The sequence below is a fragment of the Odocoileus virginianus genome, chromosome 28 (genome assembly GCF_023699985.2).
Source record: "Odocoileus virginianus isolate 20LAN1187 ecotype Illinois chromosome 28, Ovbor_1.2, whole genome shotgun sequence".
Taxonomy (NCBI): domain Eukaryota; kingdom Metazoa; phylum Chordata; class Mammalia; order Artiodactyla; family Cervidae; genus Odocoileus; species Odocoileus virginianus.
In genome coordinates, this window is record NC_069701.1 from 17,022,384 (window position 1) to 17,035,245 (window position 12,862).

The 12,862-nt window shown below is 39.3% G+C and overlaps 1 protein-coding gene across 7 annotated transcripts in view; it reads left to right on the plus strand.

Annotated features, from left to right (window-relative positions):
- LOC110123029 (glycerophosphodiester phosphodiesterase domain-containing protein 4-like) overlaps positions 1 to 12,862 on the plus strand; it is a 162,815-nt gene that overhangs the window by 99,587 nt on the left and 50,366 nt on the right. For all 7 annotated transcript variants that reach the window (XM_070457264.1, XM_070457266.1, XM_070457265.1 and 4 more), the window contains one exon: positions 8,085 to 8,241. In XM_070457264.1, coding sequence (XP_070313365.1) covers positions 8,085 to 8,241 — 157 coding nt within the window. The remainder of the gene's footprint in view (positions 1 to 8,084; positions 8,242 to 12,862) is intronic.

The window sequence follows — 12,862 nt, forward strand, 5'->3', positions numbered from 1 at the left end:
CAATCACAGGCTCATAAATCACACACTCTATATAGTCTCCACACATAGCTCAAATTTGTCCTCCCTGCAAACATCCTTGCAGCTTACCTCTGTGCCCTAGCTTAGCAATCTGTTTAGCTAACATTTCCTCAGCATCACCTGTGTTCCTACTATATCCTTCTTCTGAGCGCTAGTGAGAGGCAGAGGATTGAGACAGTCATGCCTAAGAGCTGTTTGCAGCCAGTGAAGGAGACATGGCATGTTTACAAATAAACCCAGCATAGGACCATTCGTGGTGAGTGCCTTCCAGAGAAGAGTAAGACAAATGCAATGGAACCTCAGTGGAGGAGGAAGAGGTCACCTCTTTTGTGAAAAATGATCTGTTTGCTTAGAACAGTGTTTGGGTTGAGCCTTGAAGGAAAAATAGTATTTTCCCAAGCAGAGATGGAGAATGAGAATATTCTGGGCAGAGGCAACAGCTTAGTCAAAGGCATCCAAAGGAGAAATAGCAAGTTTGTAGATCCGTGAGCTAGACTGTATGGATGCCAAGAGTAGTCCACTTTGGGGATGTGAGGGGCCTATGTGAGAGGGAAGGTATGGCTGCAAGGCTTACTGAGACTGGATCACAGAGATCCCTAAATGTGTACTGGGCAGCCATGGTAGGTTTTAGAGAACAGATTAGCTTATTGTTTTAGAAGGACTTTTCTGAGAATCTGTGAGGGAGAATCATCATGGATTTGGGCAGTAAGCTCTAGCAATGTCCAAGGGACAACGCAGGAAGACTTGTATCATAGCAGGAATGAGGACAAAAAACACATGCTTTTCTGTAGAATGTATGTACTTGGGCAGCCAAAAAGAGACATGAACTGTCAGATGGTTATATTAGAGAATGTGGCCTTTACTACTCCCTTCCCAGCCTTCTGTGAGGCAAACAGAAAAGAAATGAACATCCTGTTTCACAGTGAAGCACTGTGATTTGAACCTGAATTCAAAAAAGAGAAATGTATTGCTGAGGACATAAGGCTAGAATGTACATGATAAAGCCAGAACTAGAACTAGATTTCCTGACCCCAGATTAGGGTTCTTGGTGGTGGTGACAACTATTCATGTAGAATATTTGAATCAGGATTGAAACTGGATGCTCTTTCAGAGCTTCCATTTCATTGTGCAAGTTCCTCATGGTCATGGCTTAATGTGGTCATGGTGCTGAGACAGTGAGCTCCTGGCCCATTGTCCTTTTCTCTTCTGGGACTTCAACTTCATTGTAGATGATCTTCCCAACTGCTCAGTTTCTCTGTTGACATCTTCATTTCCCATGACCACCTCCTCTACATGTCTCCACCATCCACATTGATGGCTGTCGTCTGTACTTCATCATTAATAAATATTGCCTATCAGTCATAGTCTAGTTGGGACATGAATACCACAAAAATAACTAGAACAGGAAAAATCATATTATAATTGCTAAGTAGTAAAATTGGCTAACTACTGAAAGTGGGACACAGGACTCTGGGGAATGTGCAAATTGCAACTACTACTGTGTATTCCACCTTATTCTCTCCATTAATTACCAAAAAAATTTAAAAAATAAGATACTGGACAAAACTCACAAAGCAACTAACAGAAGACTCTGAATGGTGAAGAATAGAATGTGGACTGGCTTGGTTCATAAGACCAAAGGAACTTCATAATAGGCAGAGAGTTTCCACTTGCTAATTTCTGTTTCTCCTAATGTATCCTGACATGAACTCTGAAGAGAGCTGATCTGGAAACATCTATAGCTACAGACAGAAAAGAGCTCCACAAAAATTGTTACTTCTAGCCCAATAACTGGTAGAAGGGTCATCCAATATGATATAAATGTTTTGATTATACCAGTCCTACTCAGGGGAATACCACACAGAAACCACTCCCCACCCTGTCACAGCTTGTGGCTTTGGCTATGGAGACCATGAGCAGATCCGTGTAATGATTTCTGTCCTGATGTAAGCGGTGGTACCCGTTTCCTTTCTTCTTCAGCTGGAGAGTGAGCAGAGAAATATTGAGAAAAGTTTTCCAGAAAAAAATATTTTTTTATTGTAAAATATTCTTAACATAAAATTTACCATTTAAACCATCTTTATGGTACAGTTTAATGGCATTAAGTACCTCCATCTTCTTTTAAGCATCACCACATAGATCTCTAGCACTTTTCATCTTCTCAGACTAAACTATTTATTAGATGTTAATAATAACTCCACCCAAGCCTTTGCAACGATCATTATTTTTTCTCTATGTATTTGACTGTTTTGTGAAATCATACAGTATTTGTTATTTTGTGTTAAGCTCATTTCACATCAGCATGATGTCAGTATAGCTCATTTCACTTTAGCATGTCAAGACTCATCTATATTGTAGCATCTGTCAGAATTTCCTTCCCTTTAAAAGTTCTCTTAAAAAGCACATAACAAAATTTGCCATCATAACTATCTTTTAAGTGTACAGTTTAGTAGTATCAAATGTATTCACATTTTTTGAAACAAATCTATAGAACTTGTTCATCTTGCAAATCTGAAACTTGATACCTGTTAAATAACAATTCCACCTTTCCTTCTGCCCTCAGCCCCTGCTTACCACCATTCTACTTTTTGTTCCTATGAATCAGACTCCCTAAATAACACCCATAAGTGGAATCATACAGTATTTGTCTTTTCGTGACTATTTCTTGTTTGATTTAGCATAATGTCCTCAGATTTCAGCAGCCCACTCCAGTATTCTTGCCTGGAGAATCCCATGGATGGAGGAGCCTGGTAGGTCCACAGGGTCACAAAGAGTCGGACACGACTGAGCGACTTCACTCACTCACTCCTCAGATTTCATCTGTGTTGTGGCATGTGACAGGATTTCCTTCCCTTTTTAGATTGAATTCCACTGTGTGTATATATCACAGTTTGCTTCTTCATTTATCCTCTGATGGACATTTGGCTTGCTTCTGCCTCTTGGCTGTTTTGAAAAATGCTGCTATGAACATTAGAGTACAAGTATATTTTCAAGAACTTATTTTCAGTGCTTTTAAGTGTGTACCCAAGTGGAATTACTGGATCACGTGGTAAATCTGTGTTTAGTTTTCTGAGGAATTGCTATGCTAGAGAAAGGGAATTTAAAAACCTGTTCGTAAAATCCTTGGCAGACCTTTGTATAACCTATGCATGAAACCACACAGACACAGCACAGCAGAAGGTTTGAGAATTGGTTGGGACACTATCTGTGTTGTAGACTGACTTCTGCAGAGCCTTTGAAAACTAAGTTGGCATTAAACCATATCTTACAAATGTGGTCCAGGACATGTTTTCTGAACCTAGACATGTTGAATCTCTGTTAAAATAGATTTTAATGAGATTTCAAATCTCCAAATACTCAAAGTGCTCGGGAGTTTTCCATAGCAAGATCTAGAAAAAACTCGGCTTCAGTGAGAAAAGGTAATCAATAGATGTCAACAGCAGGAGAAATAGATGTTGGAATTATTTCTGAGAATTTTAAAGCAGCCATCATAAAATGTGTCCAACAAACAATAATGAATACTTGTTAGTTGAAGAAGTAGAAGGTGTTAGCAGAGAAAGAGAAGTAAAGAAGAATCAAATGGAAATGAAAAATTCTTTAGACAAAAAGATAATGATGTTAAAATTCACTCCTATGCATATATCAAATCATGCTGTATGTACACCTAAAAATAATACAATGCTATATGTCAGTTATATCTCAATAAAACAAGGGTAAGGAAAACAGCTTGGAACTTGGAGAATAAAGAAAAGGGTAAAAAATACATAGGTGGCAACTGCTCTGGTGGTCCAGTGGTTCAGGAGCCACTCGCCCCTGCAGGGGACACAGTTAGATCCCTGGTCTGGGAAGATCACAGAAGATGTGGAAAACTAAGCCTGTGCACCACAGCTGTTGAGCCCGCATGCTACAACTAATGAAATGCGCATGCCTAGAGCTCGTGCTCTGGGACAGCAGAATCCACCACAATGAGAAGCACGCCCACCACAAAGGAAAGTAAACCCACTCCTGAAACTAGAGGAAGCCCGTGTGCAGCAGGCAAGACCCAGCCAAGCTAAAAATAATAAACGTCTTTTTAAAAAGATAAATATTAACAGGTGATTCTTCTATTCCAGAGTTTAAAAATTGTGTTCAGTAGTTAAAGACAAAGTGATAATATTGTTTGATATATGGGTCTCAGTATATTTTGAGATATTTAAGACATGTATATCATAATGGAAGGAGGTTGGGTAAAGGGACCTAAAAAGTATCCCATTTTCTACATAATACTTGAAGTGGTAGATGGTTGATACTAGTAGAATGTGATCTGTTGGGTCATATTTGGAATCTTTGGGCAACCACAAAATTATACAAAGAGTATATAGTTGACCCTTGAACAACAGGAGATTGAAATGCGCTTCAATTCAGTTCATTCACTCAGTTATATCTGACTCTTTGGACCCCATGGACTGTAGCATGCCAGGCTTCCCTATCCATCACCAACTCCAGGAGCTTGCTCAAACTCATGTCCATCAAGTCCATCTTATCCTCTGTTGTCCCCTTCTCCTCCTGCCTTCATCTTTCTCAGCATCAGGGTCTTTTCCAGTGAGTCAGTTCTTCCCATCAGGTGACCAAAGTGTTGGAGTTTCAGCTTCAGCATCAGTCCTTCCAATGAATATTCAGGACTGATTTCCTTTAGGATTGATTGGCTTGACCTCCTTGCAGTCCAAGGGACTCTCAAGAGTCTTTTACAACACCACAGTTAAAAAGCATAGGTTCCTTGGTGGTCAACTTTCTTTATGGTCCAACTGTCACATCCATAGATGACTCCTGGAAAAACCATAGCTTTGACTAGATGGACCTTTGTCAGCAAAGTGATGTCTCTGCTTTTTAATATGCCGTCTAGGTTTGCCACAGCTTTTCTTCCAAGGAGTAAGCATCTTTTAAATTCCTGGCTTCAGTCACATTCCACAGTGATTTTGAACCCAAGAAAATAAAGTCTCTCACTGTTTCCATTGTCTCCCCATCTGTTTGCCATGGAGTGATGGGACCAGATGCCATGATCTTCATTTTTTGAATGTTGAGTTTTAAGCCAGCTTTTTCACTCTCCTCTTCCACTTTCATCAAGAGGCTCTTTAGGTCCTCTTTGCTTTCTGCTGTAAGGGTGGTGTCATCTGCATATCTGAGATTATTGCTGTTTCTCCAGGCAATCATGATTCCAGCTTGTGTTTCATCCAGCTTGGCATTTTGCATGATGTACTCTGCATATAAGTTAAATAAACAGGGTGATAATATACAGCCTTCATATAGTCCTTCCTCAGCCTGTAACCAGTTTGTTGTTCCATGTCTGGTTCTAACTTGCTTCTTGACCTGCTTACAGATTTCTCAGGAGGCAGGTAAGGTGGTACAAAATGAAGCAGGGCAAAGGCCAACAGAGCTTTGCCAAGAGAATGCACTGGTCATAGAAAACACCCTCTTCCACCAACACAAGAGACAACTCTACACATGGACATCACCAGATGTTCAATACCGAAGTCAGATTGATTATATTCTTTGCAGCCAAAGGTGGAAGAAGATCTATACAGTCAGCAAAAATAAGACTTGGAGCTGACTGTGGCTCAGATCATGAACTCCTTATTGCCAAATTCAGACTTAAATTGAAGAAAGTAGGGAAAACCAGTAGACCATTCAGGTATGGCCTAAATCAAATCACTTATGATTATACAGTGGAATTGACAAATAGAGTCAAGGGATTAGATCTGATAAAATGCCTGAAGAACTATGGATGGAGGTTCATGACATTGCACAGGAGGCACTGATCAAGGTCATCCCCAAGAGAAAGAAATGGAAAAAGGGAAAATGACTGTCTGAGGAAGCCTTACAAGTAGCTGAGAAAAGAAGAGAAGCTAAAGGCAAAGAAGAAAGGAAAGATATACCCATTTGAATGCAGAGTTCCAAAGAATAACAAGGAAAGATAAGAAAGCCTTCCTCAGTGATCAATGCAAAGAAATAGAGGACAACAACAGAATGAGAAAGACAAGAGATCCCTTCAAGAAAATTAGAGATACCAAGGGAACATTTCATGCAAAGATGAGCACAATAAAGGACAGAAATGGTATGGACCTACCAGAAGCAGAAGTTATTAAGAAAAGGTGGCAAGAATACACAGAACTATACAGAAAACATCTTCATGAGCCAGATAACCATGATGGTATGATCACTCACCTAGAGCCAGACATCCTGGATTGCAAAGTCAAGTGGGCCTTAGGAAACATCACTATGAACAAAGCTAGTGGAGGTGATGGAATTCCAGTTGAGCTATTTATTGTAAAAGATGATGCTGTTGAAGTGCTGTACTCAATATGCCAGCAAATTTGGAAAATTCAGCAGTGGTCATAGGACTGGTAGGGGTCAGTTTTCATTCCAATCCCAAAGAAAGGTAATGACAAAGAATGTTCAAACTACTGCACAATTGCACTCATCTCACACTAGCAAAGTAACGCTCAAAATTCTCCAAGCCAGGCTTCAACAATACGTGAACCAAGAACTTCCAGATGTACAAGCTGGATTTAGAAAAGTCAGAGGAACCAGAGATCAAATTGCCAACATCAGTTGGTTCACTGAAAAAGCAAGAGAGTTCCAGGAAAACATCTACTGCTTTACTGACTACGCCAAAGTCTTTGTGTGGATCACAAGAAACTGTCAAAAATTCTTCAAGAGATGGGAATACCAGGCCACCTTAACCTGCCTCCTGAGAAAGCTGTATGAAAGTCAAAAAGCAGCAGTTAGAACGACATGGAACAACAGACTGGTTCCAAATAGGGAAAGGAGTAAATCAAGGAGTAAATCAAGGCTGTATATTGTCACCCCACTCATTTAACTTATATGCAGAGTACATCATGCAAAATGCCAAGCTGGATGAGGCACAGGCTGGAATCAAGATTGCTGGGAGAAATATCAATAACCTCAGATACATAAATGACACCACCCTTATGGCAGAAAGCAAAGACAAACTAAAGAACCTCTTGATGAAAGTGAAAGAGGACAGTGAAAAAGTTGGCTTTAAACTCAACATTCAGAAGACTAAGGTCATGGCATCCAGTCCCATCACTTCATGGCAAATAGATGGGGAAATAGTGGAAAGTCTGACAGACTTTATTTTCGGGGGCTCCAAAATCATTGCAGATGGTGACTTCAGCCATGAAATTAAAAGATGCTCGCTTATTGGAAAAAAAGCTATGACCATCCTAGAGAGCATATTAAAAAGCAGAGACATTATTTTGCCAACAAAGGTCCATCTAGTCAAAGCTGTGGTTTTTCCAGTAGTCTTGTATGGACGTGAGAGTTGGACTATAAAGAAAGCTGAGTGAAGAATTGATGCTTTTGAACTGTGGTGTTGAAGAAGACCCTTGAGAGTCCCTTGGACTGCAAGGAGATCCAACCAGTCCATCGTAAAGGAAATCAGTCCTGATTATTCATTGGAAGGACTGATGCTGAAGCTGAAACTCTAATACTTTGGCCACCTGATGCGAAGAACTGACTCACTGAAAAAGATCCTGATGCTGGGAAAGATTGAAGGCCGGAGGAGAAGGGGATGACAGAGGATGAGATGGTTGGATGGCATCACCGACTGGATGGACATGAGTTTGAGTTAACTCCAGGAGTTTGTGATGGACAGGGAGGCCTGGCATGCTGCAGTCCATGGGGTTGCAGAGAGTCGACAGGACTGAGTGACTGAACTGAACTGGTTCGTGTGGCTCTGGGGAGCACAGGGCCTTACCTCATCCCTACCCTACTCACCTTATTCTCAGGTCATTACCTTTTTCTTCATTCTGAAAAATCCCTGGATAGGGAAGCTACACTTTCACCATAAATAATATGATATTTACAAACCTCAAAAAGAGATCCCTAGGGCAGATAAATACTGATATCATGTAAATTATTGGCACTTAGTCCTTTGTTGTGGTATGGGAGGGAGTCAGGAACCTTAGTTAGACTTCTGACCTTGGTGGGCTTTCTGAGAACCCTGTCTTCCAAGTTGACTGTATTCTGCCAATTCTCCCATTTTCCTTTTCTCCCCATGCCTGCAGTATTGATGGGGTGCCTTTTCTCATGCATGACTATGACTTGACAAGAACAACCAATATAAAGGAGGTCATGCCAAATGCCTCCAGTAGAAACCCTTCCTTCTTTGAATGGAGTTTCCTGTCGACTCTGAATGCGGGCAAGTGGTTTTCAGATGCATGGGTAAGATACATTTCCCAGGTCAAAAAACTGAATCCTTTTGTTATACGTGGTCACATTCCTAGAAATAAATACACTGTGTACAATATAATTTTGATGCCCTTGTGAGGTGATACTACCTGAGAGAATTGGAGAACTTCATGCAAAGGTATCATTTGATCTGAAGGAAGGTTATTGCTGGGGGGAGCCATGGGCAATAATGGTGGTTTGTTTCATATATTACAGTAGAGTGGAGCAAGAAGTGTGTGTGTGTGTGTGTGTGTGTGTGTGTGTGTGTGTGTGTGTGTGTGTGAGAAAGAGGAAAGGAAGGGGGAAGGGAAGGAGAGAGAGACAAAAGGAGAGGTACAGAAGAGATGGGAATATATGCTGGGAAAAGAATCAGAAAAACATGTTATGAGGAGAATACAGCAGTGTGTGAGTAAGACAGTTTAGAATTATCCTGAATGTTTTAAAGTGGGTAAAAAAGTCAAGCCTGTCTTTTCAAGATAGTTAAGAAAAAACAACTGACATTTTCCAGGTTATCATGTTTATAGGGAATCCATGCAACCTAGGTTTTACCAATCAGATATACTCATTTTGAGTCTTTGATTTTGAGAACAAATATCTGAGCAGGCCAGACAGCAGACGTTCATATTGCTAGCGCCTCTGGCAGCAGAGCTACAATACCTGGGGGTCAGCTGTGGTAATAGCTCTCTTATTAGATAATTGTATAATTAGGAAAATAAATCTTCAGGTAATTTTGTTTATGTTCTAGGTGGAATGGAATTTTATTTATATTACATGTTAATCCTGAAGACTGGCTTGATCCTTTTTCATGTTTAAAAAGTGACAAGTTAAGACTTAGGTAAAGAGAGAACTATCCACCTCAAATTCATTCTGTCAACAAGTGTTACTATAAGGGCCAGCTAAATGTTGGTTTATAATGACTGTATCACCTCAGAATACCTATTCTCATACGAGTATATAGCCTACAAATGCTGTTTCCGTGTGTGAAATAGTGGTATCCATCTGATATTCCAGGTTTCTCTGTGTGTGTAAGCTCTATATAAATCTCATCATACATGAATAAATAGAAACATACAGACTCGAGAGGCTTCTTTAGTATAGGCTTAGTTTGCCATATAGCAAACTTTGCTCTTGTAACTCAGCTGGTAAAGAATCCACCCACAATGTGAGAGACCTGGGTTCAATCCCTGAGTCAGGAAGATTCCCTGGAGAAGGGAAAGGCTACCCCTAGAGAATTCCATGGACTGTATAGACCATGGTTCACAAAGAGTTGGACATGACTGAGCGACTTTCACCAGTTTGCTTGGGTAATGTTTTAACAAACATGTATTCCAAATGAAAAGGCCGTTATTAATCTGATGTGTAATGTATGGTTTGTGAGAGTCTTATTGTAAGTGATGGAATTGGATTTGTTGCTATAAAGTTTTGCTTATTTTATAGGATTAATAGTTTTATTTTAGCTTGTTTAGGTGGTAAGTTTACAGTGTTTAGTTTTTCGATTATTCTGGTTACTGAAGGGTATCTGAAAGCTTGACTTAAATATGATTATCTAGGAGGCTTTATTTTTAGGTTTCATAGTAAAGCTTTCTTTGATTCCATGTTGTTCAGGCAGGAAGTCAAGGTGGTGTTGGCACATGATTTAAAAGATTTGGATGTTTGGATAATTTTTCATAGTAAAGAAATAGGTTTTGTTTGCGAAGGTTTTTCTGGGTGCTCTTTATTGGTTGTGTATAGTTATGGATTGATAGTGGTGGTGAGTTGATTATCATTTGTCAGTATAATTACTATTCTTGAGATTACTTGTGAGAATTAGATACCTAATCTGATCTATAATGAAATAAAAAGATACTGAAGTTCTGGGAGTTGTCCTTGGAAGCTCAGCTGAGTTCCTATTTTTTAGTAAAACCAACCTTTGTGTGGAACATTTTTATATCCTTTTGTGAAAGTATAAATCTCAAGATTACAGAGAAATTTATCTCATGCATAAAGATAATGAACTAGGTACAAGTTTTATTTAGCACATTAATATGGGAACAAACAGGATGACGAAACCCAGTCAAGAGAAAAGTGAGAAACCAGCGTGCAAAATTCTCAGTGCAACAAAGAAATGCTAAGAATTGCATTGCTAAGTTGGATACAAACCTAGTGTATTATTTCAGTTAATACACTCCGTGACAATAAAACTTAATTTTAGAGTTGTCTTCTCTATGAAAACTCATTTGCATCTCTACTAGACAAAAATCCTGTCCTCTTTTATCAGTTTTCTAGAAGTCAACATCTAACTTTACATTGTAAATCAGTTCAGTTCAGTTTAATCACTCAGTCATGTCCGACTCTTCGCAACCCCATGAATTGCAGCATGCCAAACCTGCCTGTCCATCACCAACTCCCAGAGTTTACTCAACGTCATGTCCGTTGAGTTGGTGTGATGTCATCCAACCATCTCATCCTCTGTTGTCCCCTTCTCCTCCTGCCCCCAATCCCTCCCAGCATCAGGATCTTTTCCAGTGAGTCAGTTCTTTGCCTCAGGTGGCCAAAGTATTGGACAGAGCAGTTCAAAGAAAGGTACATTCCTGTCAGATGATCTTTAGGTGTGCTTGTTTAAACAGTGTGCTATGATATTGGAGGGTTCAGCAATGAACTTATGCTTCATTTCTAAGTTTTGAATAATTTAGGTTCCCTCTTGTGCTCATAAATAACTTCTGTAGATTATTTAGAGGAGGGTCTTGTTGTGATTTTGTGTTATTTAACCTTGTTAATTTGCATCCAGTGCAGTTTAAAGGATCAGTTAATATATATAACATTTATTATTGTATAAACAGCAAATCTTGATTCAGATTGTGTTAAATAACTATTCAGCTTAATAAATGAGGTTCTGTCTAGAGCATGTATAGGGAATCTAGAATTTCATTTTAAATAGTTCCTACTGTTCCAGACTCTTATTCTTACTATGACTTGAGAAGTTCGCTTGAATCAGGTTTCACACATATACCTACAAATGTGGGCAAATTTCTCTCTCCTGTTCCTGGTAATCAGTGATCTTTCTTCCTACTATAATGCTGGGATAGAGTACAACAAGGGACACCAAACTGTTTGCCTAGGAAAGCTGTAGGCTTTGATTCCAAATACCAGTTATGCATGTGTCCTTAGTGGGGACTGGTGGCTTGTTCTTTTGGATTGAATGACATGTATTCTCAAATGTGGCCCTTCAGTTATGACCTTGATGACACAATCAATTTTTCCAATATCTCCCAGTGTAAAGGAGTACATATTTTCAGTTTTTGCTAAAGACTGTATTGCCGTGAAACATAGTGGCTCAGTAAAAGCAAATTTTACCTGAATTCAGAGGGGTGGTGAGAACAAATTACTAAATAAAAGAATGTTTTGCACAAGTGTAACAGAAAAAAAGTCAAAAGAGAATGGGTTTTCTCATACACCCCTGACGAAGTAGAATGTTTTAAAGAATACTAACAGGGAATCCCCACCTGGTGGTACAATGGTTAGGACTCAGCACTTTCACTGCTGAGGGCCTGGGTTCAACCCCTAGTCAGGAAACGAAGATCCCACAAGTCACACGATGTGGCCAAATATGAAGAAAGGAGTACCAACAGTTTCCAAAAGGAAAAGATGAATATGAAATGATTAGATTGCCCTCATCAGTTTGTTCAATCTGCTGTAGGTAATGTCCTACTATATCTAGGGTTATCAATGTACTTCTGGGGAGTTATCTGCTCCTCTCTAAAATTTAATCTTGGAAATTCTCTGATCAGTTGGATTGGTATCTAATTGAGATGGCAGTGTTAGCTTACACTAGGAAAGCTGTTTCCACGAGTTTCTTCCTTGCATATCAGTAGACAAGAGAGTATCTGTAAAGTCCTCTCAAACATGATTTTGAGGTTAACTTTTCCTATTTCTCTTCTGTATCGTGTAGGAAAAACCTTCAGATGAACATGGGAATAAAGCAGAAATCACATGATAATTAAAATTAATTTGATTATTATATGATAGTAAATAACAATGTCAGAAAGGAGAATACAGTAGCCTGCTAATAGGCTATAATGCATAGCTATTTTCAAAAGATTTGGTCTGTTTCTCTTTCCCTTAAGAGTAAGAACATGTTGTGACTTCTGTCTTGGTTCAGTGGTTAAGACTTCATGCTTCCAATACAGGGGACACAGGTTCAGTCCCTGGTCAAGCAACTAAGATCCTGCATTTCACTCAGCACCCCCACCCACCCAAAAAGGAAGATCACATTATGGGCATTGAGAACATTAACAGCTCTTCTAGTACTTCCAATCCATTCTTTATTATGTTAAAAAATTGTCCATTTCTGAAATGTATTTCTATTATCATTTTACCTGCACAGTATTAACTAGGAATTTAAGATTTCCCTTTTAAACAACTCCTCCCATATTGAAGGCTTAATGCACAATGTTGAGCTATATATGAAGCATGGGCATTTCTACCTCTAGCTATGACTATTTGCAGGTGCTAGTTGTGTTCTCCTGCCTTAAACAACTAGAAAACTAAACCAAAGATCTTAAATAGTCATTCTCAGATACTGGACAATAATCAGTGCAGAACTGTGACCCATGAGAGAAGGGAATACTAGGAGAGC